Here is a 22,921-nt window from a genome sequence, read left to right as displayed (position 1 = left end):
GTAAAACATCTGATATAAATCTTCTCCAACTCCATTAGGAATCAAAAAGTTGATTTAAGGACATAACAGTGGATTGAAGCCTTGGAAATGCTGAACTACAGAAGGTTTTTAAACTCAAAGGAGTCCAGATGTGGAGTCTAAAAGCGTCTGGTGGAATTCAGTGCAAAGTAACTGGAAGCTCAAGATTTATTGTTTTTTATTATTATTATTATTATTATTATTATTATTATTCAATTTACTAAATTCAGATGAACTTTGTAAGGTTTTAAAAGAGAAACTCCAATCCACAGTCTTTAGATCTTGGACATGGCTCTAACAAGAGATAAAACTTGAGGCAAAAACGTCACGTCTACAACATGTGGTTAGTGATTTGCATAGTTCGAACATTCCTCAGAAGACGTTATTACTGTTACATAAGAATCATCAATTACACTGAAACTTTATAAAGCTGTCAATTCTCCAAAGATTACCTAAGATTTAAAAATAGCTGTAGGAAATTATTGTCTCTTGCATTAGCTAATGACAGTGCTATAAAGATTCATGGGTACAAATGAAAAAAGATCTTGCAAGCCCATTATTATGTAGAACACCAAGAGAAATGAGCACCTATCGGTATGGTAGAAGCCTTTGCATGTTGAACATACAAAATAGAGGGGAATATATGAAAGCCTGTTTAATCGTTTTTAGGGATTTAATTTGCCTTGGTGCATCTTTGGGGCACTTTTTGCACCCAAACCAGATAGAAAGCCAGCTGAATTGATGAAAATATTCAGATATAATCATCCCACAAGGTTATACTTGGTCTGCTTCCCTTTTAGATATAGAAATGTATATCTTTGACCCTCCCCAATGCCCCACTTTACGTCCTAATGCAGTAGGGGAGGACAAGCCAAGGGTGATGGGATATGCAGTACCTTAATCCGAATAAGACCACTGAGATTCTGATGATGATGAAGTGTCATCATCAGAATCTAGATTCTCAATGAAAATTATGGAAATAGATCATGAAACCAAACTACAAATAATATTTTCATATAGGCCACACTAACTTGGCACAGATAAGTGCCATATTTGTGCTTTTGTTATAGAAGTTTTAATTATTACTTACATTGATGGTGGTGATGCACATCCACCTCTGTTATCAAGCCTATAGCACTCATTTCTATCATTTGCCAAGTGTCTTTCCATATAAAACATGACTCCTTTGTTGGCAGCTAAGCAAACACCTTTATTAACTGTAATGCATAGTTTATTGGTGTTATAACATAAGCAAATACTTTTATCACCACTAACAACATGTGTGTGTGTGTGTGTGTGTGTGTATACACCCCTGCTGTAGACTTAAGCTTGGGTTAATGGGTGTGTAACCATGGGCGAACAAAAGGCTCAAGCTGATCTTTCTTGGAAAAAGAAATTTCAATAATGAACAGAAATATGAAAGAATCACTTTAGAGTTTCCAAACTTTATTTATTTCATGTCAAAAGCATTGCAGAATAAATAAGTTTAAAAGTGGTAAAATAAAGGAAATCACTAGCAGCTAAATAGTTTTAGACCAAAAGTGGGCAACAGCGACCGCATTGTCCGTGGCTTTGAACAACTCCTCCTCCGTGCATGAAGCAGGGCATTGTGGGCAAGCATACATATGCGGAGTTGTTTGTTCAGCTCCACAGTCACACAAGGTGGAGGATTTCTCCAGGTAGTGCCATCTTGCCAAGTTGTCTTTTGATCTGCCCACTCCGCTTCTGAGTCTGTTCAGGGACTTCCAAGTTGCCCATTCTTGGTTTGCCCTGGGAGGAAGACCCTCCAGTTGGAATTGCCAGGTTTAGCTGCCCAGAGGGACACCCTTGCTGTTGCTGGAGGAACATCAAGAGGAGTGGTGGTTCTCATGAAGCTCCTCCTTGACTTGAGTCTACTGGGTTTCCAAACTGATGGGCAGTCATCCATCCTGGAGGCTTTAACAGGTGGATTCCTGTACTGTTCCTAGGTTGGACTAGCTGATCTTTGGGAGTATCTTCTAACCATACAATCTTGGAAAGTATCCTGCTCATGTCTTATAATGATGCATGTTCACCTGACATCTACTGTGTTTCCCTGAAAATAAGACAGTGTCTTATATTAATTTTTGCTCCCAAAGATGCTATAGGTCTTACTTTCAGGGGATGTCTTATTTTTCCATGAAGAATAATTCACATTTATTGTTGAACAAAAAAATGAACATTTATTATATACTGTACAGTAGTTGTCATCACAAACCAACATAACCAGACAAACTGTGAATCCTATCAAGAATTTCTTGTTACTACCAATATTTCCATGTACAACACTTTATGGTACGTACATTTACCGATCCTGCATACCCTAGTGTTCTGTTCGTTGGGCATGCTTCCAAACAAAAACTTTGCTTGGTCTTACTTTCGGGAGAGGCCTTATATTTAGCAAATCAGCAAAACCTCTACTAGGTCTTATTTTCTGGGGATGTCTTATTTTAGGGGAAACAGGATATGTTGTTTGGTCATTGTGGAGGTCTATTGACCTGACACAATGACCAAACAACCGACCCTCCACAAAAGCATCCTTAACCTTTTGCACACACCATGGCCAGCCAGTGTAGTTGGAGTGAAGCACCCAGCTATGGTCCTATGGCTGGTTGAAAAACAAGAATGCTGTTCTCCAAGACAGTCACCAGCCAGCAAAGATCTTGTTGAGAGAGGTGAATGGGTTAAAAGGTGATTGATTGGGTTAGGGAAGAGGATGTGCTTTAATGCTCCCTGGTTGAACTTTATACATGTTCTGATTAGAAGAACACTTGTTTTAAGTGTTATTCAGTTTTACAGTGTTAGAGTTTCAGGTGAGATATCTTTCCACAAAACACTCTTTTAACACCCATTCAGTTTCATTTCAAAGACTTTTGCCACTTACCAGTGGAGTGCTTCGTGCTACATTATTTTACACCAGGTAAGCTGGTTTTGTCTGTCTGTTATTGTGCAGCCATTGAGTCCTTGCCCTTCTCTAGCAACCTGAGCAATTTTTATTTTGTTAAATATCCTATATCTTAAGAATCAATAGAGTGGGTGAAGGATGTGCTTGATCTCATAGCCTGAAACTGCACAAAACAAAGTGTGTATGCTTGGAAAATGACCTGATGGGCATCCTGAAATGTGCTGTATCCACAAGACTGGTGAAGGTAGAGATCATTGTGATGATTTGAAAGACTAAAAGATAAGACTACTTATGACTGAAATAAGGAAGATTTATAGTTTATGGATCAAAATGGCCACTTTTTATGTAGTCACTATAGTTGATGTTACTTTATGCAAAAAGGAAGAATTGGTTGCATTAAACTCTTTGGCATGTTACCAGGAATCCTTCTCTGAGTGTGAGGATGTGCCATATGGGGAGGTCCAATGCAGTTCCCTCCTGTTGTAAGCTGTCTTGTGCCAAATATTGATACACTTTGCATACACACAAATATTACCCCAAAGAATTGCTATGCACTTCAAAAGGGAGGGTTTTCCAGTGGGATGATATTGGATCACTCTTCTGCTCACTTTACCCCTGCCAACAAGACAAGACAAGACCACTGAGGCAATTGCCAACAAAGTTGTTGGCCTTCCTTCCTTCCCACCCTTTCCACCCCCACTTTGCATTTATTTCTCTTGTAAGTTTCCACAGAGAATCCAACACCATTCACTTAGACCAGATGCAGGTCACCACAGACAAGAGGGACAATATCTGGAACATGTCCATGACTTCCCATGTGGATCATGAGATGTCTGCTCTGACAGACTCACTGGTATGTGAAGCTGGCATTATTGCCTTGGGCTGTGCTGAACAAAATCTACTTCACACACATATATAAATACCCAAACACCATTGTCTATGAGAGTCAATGTGACATAGTGATGACTTTGGAGAACTGGTTTTGGTTCCCTATTCGGCCATGGAAACCAACTGTGTGACCTTAGTTGAACTAGAAAAACACACTGATAGGTCATTTATGGTCACCGTAACTCAGACATGACTTGAAGGCACACAACAATAGAAACAACAACCAACACTAGTTACCTGTTAGACTAGCCAACTCATAGCTACATAGATAACAGCTTCCTTATGCAAATTCATAGATTACAACCTTAGAGAAGATGTAGACCAGTAGTCCCCAGATGTTTTGTCCTTCAACTCCCAGAGATCCCAACAGATGGTAAACTGGCTGGGATTTCTGGGAGTTGTAGGCCAAAACACCTGGGGACCCACAGGTTGAGAACTACTGATGTGGACAAAATGTAGTCCTCCATACCAGATGGTGTTGGATTGCATCTTCCAGAATTCCTCCCTATTGGTCATGTTGGGTAGGGTTGATGGGACTGGTAATCAAGCAATACCTGTAGGGCTTCACTGTGCTCACCTGTTTTAGATGTTCAGATAGTATGGAAACAGGATGCTGCCTGTTGAGCAAATGTTGGCTGGAATTCTATTGCAGTACAACCACAACAATGCTATAATGGTGTATATTACTTCTCCTGAAGAATCCCATTTTTTTCCATTCAGTGTATGCATGCATCCTTTTCATGAGCCACAGTTCAGCAGGAAAATAACCAACATGCCAGCTTCAAACAGAGTTTTGTCTCAGCCTGCCTCAACAGTCAACCTCCAGGTCTCCATTCAAGGAATGAGAATTCAATTTCTAAACTTCATTTCACAAGCATTAAGAACCAAAAAGATAATAGTACTAAAAAGAATGGTTGACAAATGTGTCAGCATTTCAACCTCTTCTTTTTAAAAACATTCAGAATTAGATGACTTTTCCCCGACAAAATATGAGCCCAGGAGGCAAACTCGTAATTGCACACAGTTTCAACAAGTTTTGTATCACATGAATCATTTGGAAGCATCTGGTGTACTATCATCCTTTGCAACGTACAAGTTTTATATCACGCAAATATGGAGGAATGGGTCCAAGGCAGACGATTGATCCTGAAATCAAGGATATTTAAAAGCTAAAGAGACATTTGTTTATAAAGGCGTGTTATGGTTGTTTCTTAAAGCAGAATTTTGACACAAATAATACAAACACAAGTTTGCTTTCTGCTGGAAGATGCATCCATCATGACCATGACTCAGTTGACATCTGCAAAGATCTCCCCCCACGCAACCAAACAGACAAAGGTGATGATAAGCAGTTGAAATTGGCCAACAGAGGAGAGAAAAACAGTTGCAATTTGGTTAAAATATAAGCTCAATTTATCTGTGTTGCTTTCCAACTTTAACACAAGTTGCTTGGTTCCAAAGGTTATTTTTTCTAGAGAAGGAAGGGATCATTGAAACTGACTCCCTGTATACGTAAAAGAAAATACTCAGAGAAGGGACCCAAAACGCTGAAATTGACTTATCCAAAGGTACTGTTACTATAACTTATCAAAAGGAAAATCAACCCCTTCTCTGTGCAGTGGCCAAAGGCAAGAGTCCATCCTGGGAAAACCTTTAAAAAGCACAAAGGCCATATATTTTATCTGTCACACCACACTGTTTCTGACCATTTGGAATTCAAGAACAGGGAAATGGAAATGATAGCAACCAGGAGTAGCTAGCATTTTTCCTTCTCTATGGAATGCCCCGTGATTTATCCACAAGTCATATTAAATTCATAATTTTGGCTTCAAAACCTGCTCTAAAATTACACACGAGGCTAACTTGGATAGGAGTATATACGGTAAGATGAAACTTTGTATCAGCCAAGCAAATTTAAAAAATGCATTTACATTCCTGTGTCCAAGTATTAGGAGAAAGAATAGATATAAATGGCACATATAAATAAATAAAACGAAGCATGACAATCTGGATATATAATCCTACTGGGACCTTCAAGCCTTCGAAACCAGACAATGTTTCTTTGTGTCTTCTCTTTTTTAAAGGATTATTTTAATCTCATTATTTTTAAGCCAGTCTCATGATCATTTTTTCTGGGCTGAATTAGGCACTTGAGTGATTTTTTCTTCTATAACAGGAACTTTTGTGCCGGTACCAATTTCTCCAGTCTTCCTCTGTTTGCTTCCAAATACCAGGTACGACCTGAAAAGATCATGAGATTCCTCTGATATGAAAACCGCTTAACACGATTACAATCAACTCCGGCTTTTTATTCTCAGGTTTCTCTCTCCAGCTTTGGAAGACAAACTTTAAATTAAAAAATAACCCCACAACTTTGCTAACTTAATGGAATTATTGCAGGGCCAATCATTTATTTATTTATTGCACACAGAAAAGGCTTTTGTTTTTTACTCTTTTTTACATTGTGATAAGCCTGAAAACCAAAATTCAATTGCTGGCATTTAGATAGCTTCTTATCTGTGATCACTGGTCAAAACAACCAGCAAAACAAACATGCAGGCCAGAAGGGAATGCCCACAGACCATACAATTCATGGCCACTGAGGAGGAGTAAAATGAACCTGTTTACGCTACTGATCGTGGTCATGTCTTCTGGCAAGAGAGGGATCATAGAATCATAGAATAATAATAGAGTTGGAAGAGACCACATGAGCCATCTAATCCAACCCTCTACCATACAGGTAAAGCACAATCAAACCACCTCCAACAGACGGCCACCCAGCCTCTGTTTAAAAGTTTCCAAGAAAGGAGCTTCCACCACACTCCAAAGCAGAGAGTTCCACTGTTGAACAGTTCTTATAGTCAGTAAGTTCTTCCTAATGTTCAGGTGGAATTTCCTTTTCTGTAATTTGAATTCATTGCTCTGAGTCCGAGTTTCAAGGCCAGCAGATAACAAACTTGCCCCCACTTACTTATGACGCCCTTTCACATATTTCTACATGGCTATCCTGTTCTGTTTCTTTCTCCATTCTATGTATTGTTTTATCAACATCCTTTACTTCCTTCCTCTATTAAGCAAGTTTTCTTTGAAGCTGGTATAGCTTAAACATGAGACAAGAAAGACATTATCTACAACTACCACTCCTCTCCTTTCCCATTATCTTTTGGGCACCATGATTCCGGTATCAGGACAGTCGCTAAAGAACATGGAGAGAAGTGAAGGAACTCCATCTGGCTCTGCATTGTAGAATCAATGCAGTTTGGCATCACTTTAACTGCCATGGCTCAATGCTATGGGATCCTGGAATTTGCAATTTGAGGAGGTTCCAGGACTCTTTGGCAGAAAGGGCTAAAGATCTTGTAAAATTACAGCTCCTGGGATTCCATAGCATTGAGCCACAGCAATTAAAGTGCTGCATTCATTCTGCATTGGACATTTACCTCTAATTACAACAGGTAAAGCTTTCCACAACTAGTGAACCTACGACTGAGAATCTCTCCTGTATTCTGCAAAAACTTATTAAACTCTCTTCAAAGCAGAAAGAACTGAAGAAACACAAAAAGTCAGATTCACTTAGTGGCAGTAACTGATACAAGAGCATAACCTCTATTACTGTAATGTGCCATTGCTGACCTACGGTGACCCTAAGGCGAACCTATCACAGGGTTTTCTTGGCAAGATTTACTACCACTAAAATTAGAAGAACATGGGATCATGGCCTTTGCAGACAGTATAAACACACATGGGCCTCTCCCACTCAATTCCTTACATACCTTATCCATGAAATGGAGTTTTTGTTTTAATTCTGAAAGGATAACCCCAGTCCTATCGTCTAGTAACTCACACTCATATAACCCAGAATATCAAGGCAGATAATTGACAATATCTGCTTTGAACTGGATTATCTGAGTCCACACTGCCATATAATCCAGTTCAATGTGGATTTTATACAGATATGTGGAAAGGCCCTGATTCTGCTGCATTTACCTAGATGTTCAACAACAGAGCTAATAGGTCTACTCTAATTTCAGCTAGAGATTTCATTCTTTGTCAATTTTCTTCCTGCTGCAAAAGGAAAACCACACCATTTTTGAAGTCTGTTCTTAATTTGAGATTCATTCTGTGCAATATTTTCATCTTCACAAAGGACATTTTTTTAAATTTTCTTTGCAGATCAACCCCATACAATTTTTTTAATGAAAATAAGTCTCGGACTGTGCAGATTATCATCAGTCCAAATTTGGCTTTCCAGGGTTTCTCAACACTGAATTTTTGACTATTTTGGAATATTTTTTTCTATTCCTAGCCAAAACAATTTAGGAATAGTTATTGTTGTGTGCATTCAAGATGTTTCGATTTATTGCAGTCCTAAGGCAAGACTATGATGGGGTTTTCTGGTCATTTCTGAGGCTGATAGAGTGTGACTGACAACTCCAAAATCACCCAGTGGCATTTCATGGCTGAGCAGAGATCCAGTTTCCAAAATCAAAATCCAATGCTCAAAGGGGGCTTCAGAGGGGTTGCAAAGACCATCAGAAAACACATATTTCTGATGGTCTTGTGATCCCTTTGGCAGAGAAGACTGAAGTTCTCTCCACCTGTCCTTTGGCCAATTCTATCGCTGGTGGGGTTCAAGGAGCTCTTTGATTGTAGATGAACTATAAATCCCAGCAACTACAACTCCCAAATGTCAAAGTCTATTTTCCCCGCACTCCACCAGTGTTCACATTTAGGCATATTGCGTATTCATGCCAAGCTTGGTCCAGATCCATCATTGTTTCAGTCCACAGTGCTCTCAGGGTGTCGATGAACTACAACTCCCAAACTCAAGGTTAATGCCCACCAAACCCTTCCAGTATTTTCTGTTGGTCATGGGAGTTCTGTGTGCCAAGTTTGGTTCAATTCCAGCGTTGGTGGAGTTCAGAATGCTCTTTGATTGTAGGTGAACTACAAATCCCAGCAACTACAACTTCCAAATAGCAAAATCAATCCCCCCCAACCCCACCAGTATTCAAATTTGGGCATATTGGGTATTTGTGCCAAGTTTGGTCCAGTGAATAAAAATACATCCTGCATATCAGATATTTATATTACGACTCATAACAGTAGCAAAATTACAGGTGAAATAGCAACAAAAATAATTTTATGGTTGGGGGTCACCACAACATGAGGAACTGTCTTAAGGGGTCGTGGCATTAGAAAGTTTGAGAACCACTGCACTATACTGTGCTGGCTTTCCATTCAAGAATATATTTTCCATATTTCTGAAATTGGGCTGTGACCTATGTTGCAGCCTTTCTGTCATTTCCCCACTTCCCACCCCGCCCTTTCCTTCCTTTGGTTGTTGTTAACATCGTATCCTTCAATTGAAATCTACAAAGCATGCTATTTTGTATTTTCTTGTCTGCTCTTAAAATCTGTGAGTATTTCAATTTAGAAAAAAATAATGAACCAAGGCAGTTTCAAGTACTTTATAGACAGCTCAATTCACTTAAAAACGTTTTGTTCCTTGCCTCTCTTTTTTGCTACAAATCCATGAATTATCTCCATGATGGAAAATTCCTCTTGTACATTCACGCTTAATAGATAAAATTGCTAGACAGCTCATAGGAGCAGCTTTCAAGGAATGCTTGCTGAAATATCTTTCTACTACTAATTGCAACCAATGTGAAAATGTGTGGGGTTTGGCCTTCCAGGGCATATCAATTTTATGACTGTGAAAAATAAAACTAAATCAAGGTGCAAGCTTTCACGCAATCCCAGTAGTTTTATCTTTCAAAGCAGTAAACTCAAGCCAGATTCTCACTCGCTTAGACTTCTTCCTCCCCTCTCCCTCCCTGCTATGATGTCGAAGTTAATGGGATTGAAATCAGATTAAATGTAAATCAGGACATAGGAAGACTAACACACCAGGGAGCTTTTTGAACCTGCTCACTGCTGTCACAAAGTCGAAATGAAACAGACATATCTTGCTATGTCTTCGAACATGTTTTGTCTTTCTTTGTGAACTAGAGCATCATTGCAGATATTTCAGAAGGTGGTGGCTTATCAGTGGCAGCACTAAGATTGGTGTCACCTAGTGTAGTAACTCATAGTGTCACTTCCACAGACCTCCCTCTGTACCAGATCAGGCATGGATGAGTAGAGCCCTGCTTCAGATCTTGGTTTTTAGGCAAGACTACTTAACGGAAGACACTCCATCTTCAAGTATCAATGTCTTCTGTCCTTCCTGTATCCTGAGTTTGTGTATAACAACTTTCAGAGACCTAATGCCCTTCTCCAGCCCTTTCCCTGTAATGGAGAACTTCCCATTGAACTCTGCTCATCTCCATGGTTGATACAAGAACTTCTGATGGTGTCACCCAGTGAAGTCCCATTCCGCAGAAGATAAAACTTCAATAAAGCTAACTGGACAAAGTTTACAGAGACCTTGGAAGCTGCTATTTCTGATATAGAACCTTCTATAGAAAATTATGACCTGTTCGTAGAAGCTGTGAAAAGATCCTCAAGGCTCTCAATCCCTAGAGGCTGTCGCACAAGCTACCTACCAGGCCTAAACGAAGAATCACCAAATCAGCTACAAGAATATCTCAGATTATTTCAAGAGAACCCATACAGTGATGGGACTATAGTAGCAGGCCAAAAACTATCTACAGCCTTAGCTAATGCTAAGAAAGACTGTTGGATAGAGCTGCTTGAGAACCTGGACATGTCCAAGAGTAGCCGAAAAGCCTGGCAATTGCTGAGACGCCTGGATAGTGACCCTCTGGTCAACCCTGGACATGCGAACATGACACCAAATCACATAGCTCACCAGCTAATTCAGAATGGGAAAACCAACTGCAGCAGAATAAAGATGAAAATCAACAGGGTGCCAGAACTTGAAACCCACCAGTTGTCTTCTCCTCTAAACCTGAAAGAACTCAGAGAAGCCATCAAGCGATGTAAGACTGGTAAAGCACCTGGCCTAGATGACCTGATGATGGAGCAAATCAAACACTTGGGCCCCAAAGCTGAAAACTGGCTTTTGAAATTCTACAATCAATGCCTGGCACACAAACAGATTCCCAGAGCATGGAGGAAAACTAAGATCATTGCCATCTTAAAACCTGGTAAAGATGCCTCCAATGCCAGGAACTACTGACCAATCTCCCTCTTATGTCATCTATATAAAGTCTATGAGAGGATGCTATTAAATCGACTAGGACCTGTTATCGAACCCAAGCTTATTGCACAACAAGCAGGTTTCAGACCAGGGAAAAACTGTACAGGTCAAATTCTTCATCTGACTGAGCATATCGAGGAAGGCTATGAGAAAGGCTGCCTTACAGGAACAGTTTTTGTGGACCTTACGGCAGCCTATGACACGGTGCAACATAGAAAAATGCTGCATAAAGTCTACCATATCACCCGGGACTTTGACTTTACAAAAACTGTCCAGACCCTCCTAGAAAACCGCAGCCTCTATGTGGAGTTTCAGGGCCAGAAAAGCAGATGGAGGAGGCAAAAGAATGGTTTACCCCAAGGCAGCGTTCTTGCACCGACCTTATTTAACATCTTCACGAACGATCAGCCACTACCACCACTCACAAAGAGCTTTATATATGCTGATGACCTTGGCCTTACAACACAAGCAAAAGATTTTGAAACAGTTGAAAAGCAACTCACCAATGCCTTGAAAGATCTCTCCAGCTACTACAAGGAGAACCACCTGAAGCCGAACCCTGCCAAGACACAAGTGTGTGCTTTCCACCTACGTAACCGCGAAGCCAACAGGAAACTGAAAGTTACTTGGGAAGGCCAAGAGCTCGAACACTGTTTCCATCCTAAATACCTTGGTGTCACCTTAGACCGAACACTAACATATAGGAAACACTGCATGAACACCAAGCACAAAGTAGCTGCACGCAACAACATCCTGTGGAAACTGACTGGCAGCGCATGGGGTGCAGACCCACAAGTAGTAAGAACATCAGCCCTGGCCTTGTCTTTCTCAACTGCAGAGTATGCCTGTCCTGTTTGGCACAAGTCTGCCCATGCAAAGCAGGTGGACATAGCACTGAATGAAACATGCAGAATCATCACGGGATGCCTTAAACCTACACCTGTTGATAAACTCTACAAGTTAGCTGGCATTGCCCCTCCTGACGTGCGACGGGAAGTTGCTGCCAACGGTGAGAGAAATAAGGTCGAACACTGTGAAAGCCAACCACTGTATGACTATCAGCCTCCTCCCACCAGACTCAAATCAAGGAAGGGCTTCATGAGAACCACCACTCCTCTTGATGTTCCTCCAGCAGCAGCAAGGGTGTCCCTCTGGGCAGCTAAACTTGGCAATTCTAACTGGATGGCCCCCCAAGAGGGTCTTCCTCCTGGGGCAAACCAAGAATGGGCAACTTGGAAGTCCTTAAACAGATTCAGAAGCAGAGTGGGCAGATCAAAAGACAACCTGGCAAGGTGGCACTACCTGGAGGAATCCTCCACCTTGTGTGACTGTGGAGCTGAACAAACAACTCAGCACATGTATGCTTGCCCACAATGCCCTGCCTCATGCACGGAGGAGGAGTTGTTTAAAGCTACAGACAATGCGGTTGCTGTTGCCCGCTTTTGGTCCAAAACTATTTAGTTGCTTGTGATTTCTTTTTTTTCCTTTTTTTCTTTTTTTCCTATTATTTGAAATGTATTTGTTGCACAATGCTTTTGACACGAAATAAATAACCCAGTGAAGTCCACACCACCTGCACACCCACACAATCCAGTGATGCAGATCAGGCTCATAAACTGCAGGTAGATGGAGATGCTCTGACTATGGATTTGCTCCATCAGTAGGGACTGGACTAAATTACTTTTGGGGTCCTTCCAACTCAACAATACTAACATCCTGTAATCTATGAATCAGGAAATTCCTGGCTCAAAAGCTGCCTGTTGCTATGATCTTCCTCCCTCTTTCTTTCCTTCTACCTCAGTCTCTACATGTGTAAAATGGGGACAGGTTATTCATCAACCATACTGGACAGATACAAAGGTGGCTATGCCATTGAAGGCAGTGTCAAGCACTCTGCCACCCCTTCCACATCCAGCCAAGAGTGATGGGATGAAAAAAAAAACTTTGCTAAAAAGTTCAACAGAACCCTGCCTTTCTCAAAAGGGTAGCAGTGTAAATCAGTTACAACAGAGTCTTGCCACAATAACAAAGAACCTTGTGGCAAGATTTAATACAATGCATTTTACTCTATAGTCCATTTCACTGAATACATGAAGAACCCATGAGTTTTGCCATTCTTTTGCAGCATTTACTATCGCATAAAAGAATACATGAGCCCTCGGTGGCGAAGCAAGTTAAACCACTGAGCTGCTGAACTTGCTGACTGAAAGGTCAGTGGTTCAAATCCTGGGAACGGAGTGAGCGCCTGCTGTTGCTCCAGCTTCTGCCAACCTAGCAGTTCAAAAACATGCAAATGTGAGTAGATCAATAGGTACCGCTTCTGCGGGAAGGTAACGGCGTTCCATGCAGTCATGCTGGCCTTATGAACTTGGAGGTGTTTATGGACAACGCCGGCTCTTTGGCTTAGAAATGGAGATGAGCAGCATCCCCAGAGTCAGACATGACTAGACTTAATGTCAAGGGGAAACCTTTACCTTTACCTAAAAGAATAGATATGCCTACCATGCTGCAAGATTTCCTTGGCACATATTCTATGCAGGGTGTGAATAAACTTAATAATGTGACATCACACACAATCATCTTTGGCTCCTCTAACCTGCTTCCCTCTCTGATCAAGACATACAACTGTGCCCAAATGTCCTGTTCTACGAAGTGATGGGATCCCGTGGCTACAATATCCACAGCCAAGTTGTTATGACCGGAGAGTGATGCAGACCGGCAACAGAAAACCTGAGAAGCACCTTTATTAATTTATCAGCAACTACCAAAGACTGAAGAGACCATCTGCTCGGTGAGAGACAGGAGCCCAATCTGTCAGCAAATTCCTGCCTTAATTGGTGAATTAAGATGAGCCCCAGAAAAGAAGCAAGAGGACTACGGAGTTGTTTGCTTTGCTGTCAGTTAAAACGTGCTGTTCTTCTTGTGGGTGTTTAGGTCTGTGGGTGTCTATTTCTCCGGAAACCTATGCAAACAAATCTATATTGAAAAGATATGCAAAGAGTAGAGCAGCAACAGATGCTGGCGGTTTTCAAAAGGGTAGGAGTGTAAATCTGTCACAGAAAAAAAAACAAGGAAGAGTTTTGCCGTCCCTAAAGGTTTGCTACAACAGCCAACATGATGCGTACTATCTGACTCTGGAGACCAGGCTTTGATTCCTTGCACTGCCATGGACAGCTATTGGGTGACCTTGGGCAAATCACACACTCTCTGCCTCAGAAAACTCTGTGAATGATTTGCCTGAAGGTCACCAAAAATGGAAAATGTACCCTTTACAGAATGCAGGAATATTATCTCATCCTCCATGTTAGTGGGATGGTAAAACTGCTCCAGAGTTTAGTATCAACATTAAAGGAGTTAATAGAGGTGGTGAATCAATTTGACCAAAATCCAAAGAGGATGACATAATTCTCCAAGTGTGTACGTAGCACCTCTGATTGGCAGTGGAATGTAAACTTTAGTCAGAGGAAAATTAAATGCTGGGTGTACTTGGAATGACAGCGAGATTATTAGCACTGTCCTTTCAGAAAACTGCTGCTGATAACATATTCTAGTATTTAGTAAACTAATGAATTCATGCAGTGAGAATAACAAAACATAATCATAAGTCTAATACCTTGTGACAGATTCAAACTTTGTAGCATACAGATATCACTTAAAACAGAGCTTCTTAAACTTTTCCACTCACAAACTTTTTCTGCCCTATACATTTAATGGTCCCCAGATATATAGGCATATAAAATGGGTATAAAATCAAACATTCACTAATAATAAATCAGCATTTGCAAGGCTTGCTTAAAAGGCTGATTTTACTTTTTGTAGAGTACAGCTGAAATGTTTTCTGCAGAGTCCGCTGTAAACACTGCAGGTTGTTGCTAACAGGGTTTTTTTGGTAAATGGGTGGCATTCAAAAAGCTTTTACTGCTATCAATTTTTTCATTACCCCAAAACACTGAATGAAGAGAATCCCATTTCAAATTTTCCTGAACATTAATAACCTAGCTACAATAATCCCTGCACTGGTAACCTCCCAGTTAGACTACTGTAACATACTATATGTGTGTTTGCGCCCTTGAAGAAGGCTTATATTTGGGTCAGCTTATACTCGAGAATATATGGTACATTTATTATTTTTCTCTATTATTATTGGTATTATTACATTTATTAGTTTTCTCTATTATTGTTGCTACTATTACATTTATTTTACTCTATTATTATTAATAATACATTTATTATTTCACTTCGATCTTATTATTATTGCATTTATTATTTTACTCTATTATTACGTGTATTATTTTTCTGTATTTATTATTATTATTATGATATATATTATTTTACTCTATTATTATTAAAAGGACACATAAGCACATTTACATTGAAGAAGATGAGAATAATGATTTAATCAGAGTTGGACAGTCTTATCTTAAATTTGAGCTTTATGTAAATATTCAAAAACATTTAACCTACTGATGCCTCAATTAATGTAATTTTATTGGTATCTATTTTTATTTCTGAAATTTACCACCCTCGGCTTATACTGGAGTCAATGTTTTCCCAGGTTTTTTTGTGGTAAAATTAGGTGCCTCGGCTTATATTCGGGTTGGCTTATATTTGAGTATATAAGATAATTGCATTGGCTGCCGATATATTTCCAATCTGACTTCAAGGTAGTTATTTAAAATAATCTTTATTAAGAATTTTCATTCATTTTTGATAAAACGAATAGAAAAAAATGAGTGAAAAGAAGTAAATAATAAAAAAAGGAATGGGAAAGAAGAAAGAAGGAGAGAGAGAAAAAAGAAGAAAAGAAAAATAAATAAATAAATAAATAAAAAGCCAACGAAAACGAGAATAGAGTAAAGTATTAAAAAAAAAATTATCTTGGACTTCCCAGCTTTCCCGATGGGTTCTTCTTCATTTATGTCACTCTCCTTTCTTCTTTCGCCGTCTTCATTCGCTTCCTCTTGTTTCCTAATATATTAATCTATTTGAGCCTATCCCCTATTTCTACCAATACTTTATCTATATATATATCTGTTACTTTACTTATTTATATTTCTCTTAGTGATATATCCTATGGTTTTTATTTGAAAAATTTATTATTATTATTATTATTATTTGACCTATTTTTTCCTTTTCTCCTTTCTATTTATGTATTTCTCTACTTGTTGCCAATTTGTCTCTTTTCTTGGTTTACCCTGTTGTTTAGCCATTAAAAAGGTTAATCTATCTGAGTTTTTTATCTCTGAAACTTTAATTAGCCACTCTATTTCGCTAGGTATTTCTTTTTGTCTCCAATATCTTCCATAAGTGATTCTAGCAGCTGTTGTCAAGTATGTCACTATTTTTTCTTCATTTGATCCCGGGGGGAAGTTTGAAATTCCTAATAAGTATGTTTCTGGTAATTTATTGAATCTTTTTTCTATGATCTTTTGGAGGCTTTCATGAATAGTTGACCAAAATTTTTTAGCTTTCCTGCATTTCCACCAAATATGGAAAAATGTGCCCTCTTCCTCTCCGCACTTCCAACATTTTGTGTTCATGCTTTTATTTATCAAACCTAATTTTTTTGGTGTTATATGCCATCTATATAGCATTTTCATCCAATTTTCTTTTAAATCATAGGAGTATGTTAGATTTAATTTTCTGTTCCAACATGCCTCCCATTTGTCCATATGAATTGCCCTCCCAATGTTTTTCGCCCATTTAGTCATACATTCTTTAACAGTTTCTGTCTCTGTATCCCATTCTAAAAGTACTTTGTAGATCTTCGAAATTGTTTTTCTATCCGTTTCTAAGATTCTATCCCATCTATTATTTTTTTCCATGAATCCCAATGCTTTATCTTTTTTTAAAAATTCTTTTAATTGTCCATATTGTAACCACGATATGTTTGTATATTTTATTTTTATTTCTTGTTGCGTTTTTAATAGATTTTCCGAGCCCTGTTTTTTTATTAGATCTTCATATTTTGGCCAATTTGACCACCCCAGTAGTCTTCTTTGTGAGGCTTCCAGGGGCGATAGCCATCCTGGTGTTTTACAGTACATTCTAGTTTTGTATTTATCCCATGTTTTTAATAGGGCCGATCTTATCAAATGATTATGGAATTTTTTTTCTATTTTAGTTTTGTCATACCACAGGTATGAATGCCAACCTGTGCGCAAGTCAAATCCTTCTAGATTTAGTATCTTTTTCTTTTTTAATTGTATCCAGTCCTTAATCCATATAAGATTACTCGCCTCGTAATATAATCTTAGATTGGGTAGGGCAAAAACCCCCTGGCTCTTATCATCCATGTGTCTTAGAACAGGTGTATCTTATGTCTTTCTGTTGGTGGTGGTGCTACTTTGCAATCAATGGCATCTTACTATTGAATAAATATGGTACCTGAGGGAAATATGGTCCCTCTGGATATGTGCCTGAGGTTTAAGATCTGTCAGGCAGTGGCCCCATCTGTGTCATACCACTAAAATCAATACATTATGATGGAACAGGTAGAGGGTCTTCTGACTATGAAATCCAATTATAGAATGCCCTTCTGACCCAGCTGGTGCAAAAGCTCATGTTATTTTAAGTTGCCTTAGAAACTTCATGACTCTGGATGGATTCCTAATGGCTCTTGAGCTTTCTGATGACCATAGGTGAACCTATTGATGTTCTGGCCAACCTCCAGAATGAAGAAGGGTCAAGGGCAGTGGACTTCTCACAGAGGAGAACCAAAGTGGGCCACTATAAAAGTATTGGCAGAACATTGGAAGCACATGTGGTCAGTGACGAACTAGAGCTTATCTGAGAGCTTCCTCTGTGGCAATACAGGCAGCAAAGGTACATTTCACCTCTGCCTCTATATCTACAGGGAGCCAGCCAGCAGAGCTGTTTTGAGTAATCAGAGGTCTTTTACACACTGGTCAAGAGAGTAAAATTTGTATAATTTGACACCCCACTGTGAAGAACTGGTCTGGTACCTTACAAATAAAATCATTTGAATCTGTTCTGATTTAGAAGTTATAACTGATACTGACCCAGTGGGTGTAAGTCTGATGAGCTAGTACATTTCCATAAATAGTAGAAAGAGGTTATTTCATTATGCACATAAGACACACACACTTTCCATGAGCATACTTATTTGTCAACAACATGTACTAGCTTATAGATGGGCACTGACTGCATGCCAGCTTAGAAAAGAAGACATGGCAGGGTACAGAAGGCTACATTATGTTATGTAGTTTCAAAGTTTCCACAGATGAACAGAAGGGCAGCTCCCAAAGGCAGTCCTCTCCCCGGGTATAACATTTGGAGAGGACTCCAGTTGTACTTCTCTCGGCTGAAGAAAGAGTCCATCTCCTTCTTCTGTCAACAAGAGCAGCAGAGCTCAGCTGCTCTTCTCTGAGCAAAAGAAGGAGGCAAACTTTTTGCTTGATGGAGAGAAGCAATGAGATTTGACTGTGCTTCTCTCACCAGAGAAATGAGACAAACCCCTTCCTTGTTGGAGAAAGAACAGAAGCTTTAGTTGCAGAGAAACGAAACAAACTCCTTTCTTGGTAGAAATAGTTTCAGAAGTTTCAGTGTGCTTCTTTTGGAAGAGGAAAGAAATTAATATCTTTCTTGTTAGAGAAAAGCATCGGAAAATTGGATGCACTTCTCTCTGCAGAAGAGGGAGATGAACTCCTTTCTTAGTAGAATGAAGCACCAGAAGTTTAGATGCACTTCTCTTGGCAGAGGAAGGAGACAAATGCCTTTCTCGGTAGAGAAAAGCATCAGAACTTGGGTGTGCTTCTGTCAGCAGAAGAGGGACACAAACTCAGAGCCAAGTTTCCTACAGCACAGACAGCCTGCACTCCAAAGTGAGAGCCTTCTCTTTGACTTCTCTCCCCTCCAGGGACAGAAAGTGAACAGGAAGATATTTTAATTACGTACCGGAGACCCGGTGGCGAAGTGTGTTAAAGCACTGAGCTGCTGAACTTGTGGACCAAAAGGTCCCAGGTTCAAACCCCGGGAGCGGAGTGAGCACCCGCTGTTGCTCCAGCTTCTGCCAACCTAGCAGTTCGAAAACATGCCAATGTGAGTAGATCAACAGGTACCGCTCCGGCGGGAAGGTAAGGGCGCTCCATGCAGTCATGCCGGCCACATGACCTGGAGGTGTCTACGGACAACGCCGGCTCTTCAGCTTAGAAATGGAGATGAGCACCAACCCCCAGAGTCGGACACGACTGGACTTAACATCAGGGGAAACCTTTACCTTTACCTTACCATATTTTCAGCTTTCAGTGGCATTGTGGCTGGCAAGGGACTCAACCAGCAAATCTCTCCTTTGAAAGATGGTTCCAGATTTTATGCAAAAATCTTATTACCTTAAGAGTCTTAGAAGGGATCCCTAGGAGGGAATGCTTCTGGATCATGGCCATATAGCCCAGAAAACTCACAGCAACCCAATGATTCCGGCCATGAATGCTTTCGGCAACACATTGAACATCTCTACGGGGAGAAACTATTCCAAGACACACGGAGACTGGAAAAACTACTGATCAGGAAAGCACATCTAATGTGCTCCCTAACCTTCTTTCTATGCTGCAGAGACATAGAGACTATTGCATTTTGTCCATTTCTACTGTGAAATTACCTTCCCCATTTCGGCCCATTTCGGCACATTCTGCACTTTGCCTGGGTTCAATGAATTAGTCTCCTGTATTAATATTGTATGTTTTATGTCGATTTTAACGATTGTTTTTACTGTAATTGATGTTTTTATTGGATAATTGTTTTATTGCTGTGTTTTGATATTTGATTGTTTTATCGGGCAAGGCCCCATGTAAGCCGCCCCAAGTCCCTTCGGGGAGATGGGGTGGGGTATAAAAATAAAGTTATTATTATTATTATTATTATTATTATTATTATTATTACTATGCTACAAAGAGTATGCTTCTGGAACATGGCCATACAGTCCAGAAAACTCACAGCAATCCTTTGATTCCAGACATTAAAGCCTTTGACAACACATATACCAAAGTTCTTTCCTTAAGCCATTATACCTTTTGCCATTATCCATAACCCTGAACATGCAGAGGCTAGTTACAAGTATGAAAGGATGGTCTGCACATTATCAAGGTGTTTTTCAACAGTGAGGCTAATGTTATAATTATATCATATAAAATGGGAACATTACTGGCAGCAAGGCAGGGTTACATGTATACCAAAAAAAGAAGTGAAACTAGATGATGTGAGCAACTCTTGGCCTTTTTAAAGGAGCTGTCACAAAAAAAACAAAAACAAATCCAAGAGGGAAACATTAAATTTTTAACTGTCCACAGTGAATTTGCTCCAATAGATAATGGCAACGGGTGTTAGAATGCCAATTTGCATTACAAATGTCCCCCGCTGCATTAATGTCAGCTGTTTAACATAGTTTGCATAGATAGCAAACAGAGCCTCCAGGCAGAATTGGAGCCTTCTGTGAGAAAATGAGCTAACAACCATGAACTAGAAAGCCCCATCAATTCAAATCCTGCTTTGCTATGAATCCAGTACAATATTTTTAATTTATGGGTTTGTTTTGTCCCTTAAAACAAACTCCAAGGTGACTCTACATGATTTTTCAAACTTTATTTTATTAATACAACAGGCAGCACTAGGCTGAGAGTGAATGACTTGGCCAAGAATAGCTATTAGCATGGATCCTCTATCTTGATTCTAGTCTAAAATTGACATACCTTACAGCACGTGTGGAGAATGTCATGATTCAAATATCATTCGATTTAAACTCTCTTCAGTCCCTAGCCATCACAGCCAACAATAAGAGTTGTAATCCAACAACAGGGCCTTGCACTCCAGATCTTTTTGTATGTTGCAGCCTTTCTCCTGCCAGAGACCCCATGGTGCTTGGGACTGCAACTCCTGTCAAACTCAACCAGCACAGCTAAAGAAACAATTGACGAAGACCAGACTCAAGAACATTGTAAACATAAGATTAAATTTGAAATGTAACAAAAATTACTACTAGAAACTTGTGTTCCTCAATGAATCTACTTACCTCTCATACAAAATAAAGTACAGTAGAGTCTCACTTATCCAACACTTGCTTATCCAACGTTCTGGATTATCCAACGCATTTTTGTAGTCAATGTTTTCAATACATCGTGATATTTTGGTGCTAAATTTGTAAATACAGTAATTACTACATAGCATTACTACGTATTGAACTACTTTTTCTGTCAAATTTGTTGTATAACATGATGTTTTGGTACTTAATTTGTAAAATTATAACCTAATTTTATGTTTAATAGGTTTTTCCTTAATCCCTCCTTATTATCCAACATATTCACTTATCCAACATTCTGTTGGCCCGTTTCTGTTGGATAAGTAAGACTCTACTGTATAGGCTTGACTATCTCAAATCAAGATTTCCTTTCTTTCTCATCTACTCTGCCAAATAAATGCAGTGTACAACCCTTGTATGTGCAAGACTGGCACCTGCAATTTCATTTATCCACTTCTAACAAAACTTGTTCTTTCTAGACATTGTCTAGGTCCTCCACCATGACTTTATGGCCAGAAGACCTTATCCAAAATGTCTCATGTCCATGTGAAGTTCAGGAATGTATTCCTCAGAGGCTGTGCTGTATCTAAATAAGCTGGATGTTGAATACCAGAATAGCAGAGCATCCCATAAGGACAATTGTATAGATTTCCCATAGCATCTGCTGCCTGCCTACAAAAAGGTAAAGACCTTTAAATGCAGCTGAAGATCAATCTTGCAAAGAAAACCCTGTGATGATAGTGCTATAAACTGGGAAAGGATTGGGGGCACACAACAACAACAACAACAACAACAACAACAACAACAACAACCTGACCTTAGAGGAGAGTGTTGGATTACGACGCTGAGAACCAGGGCTATAGTAGTCCCCACTTGGCTATAGTAGTCTATAGAGTAACTTTGGACAGATCATACTCTCTCATCTTCAGAGGAAGGCAAAGGCAAATCCACTCTGAACAAATCTTGCCAAGAAAACCCTGCCTTGGGGTTAAGTCAGAAACAACTTGAAAGCACACAACAACCAAACTTGGAAAATAATTTCTGAAGAGGTTTAAAAGTTCAAGTCACTTGGTCTGCCATTGGGATTAGAAGAACATCGTGTATGACAATATTTGTGTTACAAGAACAGGTCTCTGTGATATTCTTTGGAACATATCATGTATAAAAACTGTTTTTAAACTCTCACTGTTTGTGGCAAGTACACATACAAGCTGTCCTCTCAAAATGCATATACAGTAGTCTCACTTATCCAACATAAATGGGCCGGCAGAACATTGGATAAGCGAAAATGTTGGATAATAAACAGAGATTAAGAAAAAAGCCTATTAAACATAAAATTACATTATGATTTTACAAATTAAGCACCAAAACATGTTTTACAACAAATTGACAGAAAAAGCAGTTCAATACACAGTAATGTTATGTAGTAATTACTGTATTTACAAATTTAGCACCAAAACATTGCAACATTTACTACAAAAACATTGACTACTAAAAGGCAGACTGCCTTGGATAATACAGAACATTGGATAAATGAAGCTTGGATAAGTGAGACTCTACTGTATCCTTAATGGGAAATTTGCAATGCCTTTGTAAAAAAAAAAAGGGTATAAACCCCAAAAGGAGTCAATACTGGAAAGGTATTGTGAAATTTCAAGAGAATCTATATTTGCTGTTTGAAACTCTGTACTTCCACACTGGACGCAATGCATTTCTACATTTGGGATAACAATTTGAACACTTAACACATAATTGTAATTTAAGGGGGGCTTTCTAACTCTAAATAAATCATTTTTACAATTTATTCTTCAATATAAATTTATTTCTTTAGCTGTCAAATAATCATCATAGCTAAAATTAGCTGTTAAAAGGTGCATACATTTTTGAGAGCAAA

General features: G+C 39.3%; 1 protein-coding gene across 10 annotated transcripts in view; it reads right to left on the bottom strand.

Moving 5' to 3' along the window:
• st3gal1 (ST3 beta-galactoside alpha-2,3-sialyltransferase 1) overlaps window positions 1–22,921 on the bottom strand; it is a 148,782-nt gene that overhangs the window by 116,098 nt on the left and 9,763 nt on the right. For 3 of the 10 annotated variants that reach the window (XM_062980007.1, XM_062980008.1, XM_062980009.1), the window contains one exon: window positions 7,996–20,907. The exons of 6 other annotated variants lie outside the window; for them this stretch is intronic. In XM_062980007.1, the coding sequence (XP_062836077.1) occupies window positions 16,115–17,290 (1,176 nt within the window). In that variant the 5' untranslated portion in view covers window positions 17,291–20,907 and the 3' untranslated portion in view covers window positions 7,996–16,114. Of the gene's footprint in view, window positions 1–7,995; window positions 20,908–22,921 lie in introns of those variants that run through there. One more of the 10 variants, XM_062980011.1, reaches the window with a different exon arrangement.

This window comes from Anolis carolinensis, chromosome 4, assembly GCF_035594765.1.
Source record: "Anolis carolinensis isolate JA03-04 chromosome 4, rAnoCar3.1.pri, whole genome shotgun sequence".
Classification (NCBI taxonomy): domain Eukaryota; kingdom Metazoa; phylum Chordata; class Lepidosauria; order Squamata; family Dactyloidae; genus Anolis; species Anolis carolinensis.
The sequence above is the reverse complement of the archived record's forward strand: the minus strand, read 5'-3'. Positions and strand labels throughout refer to the sequence as shown.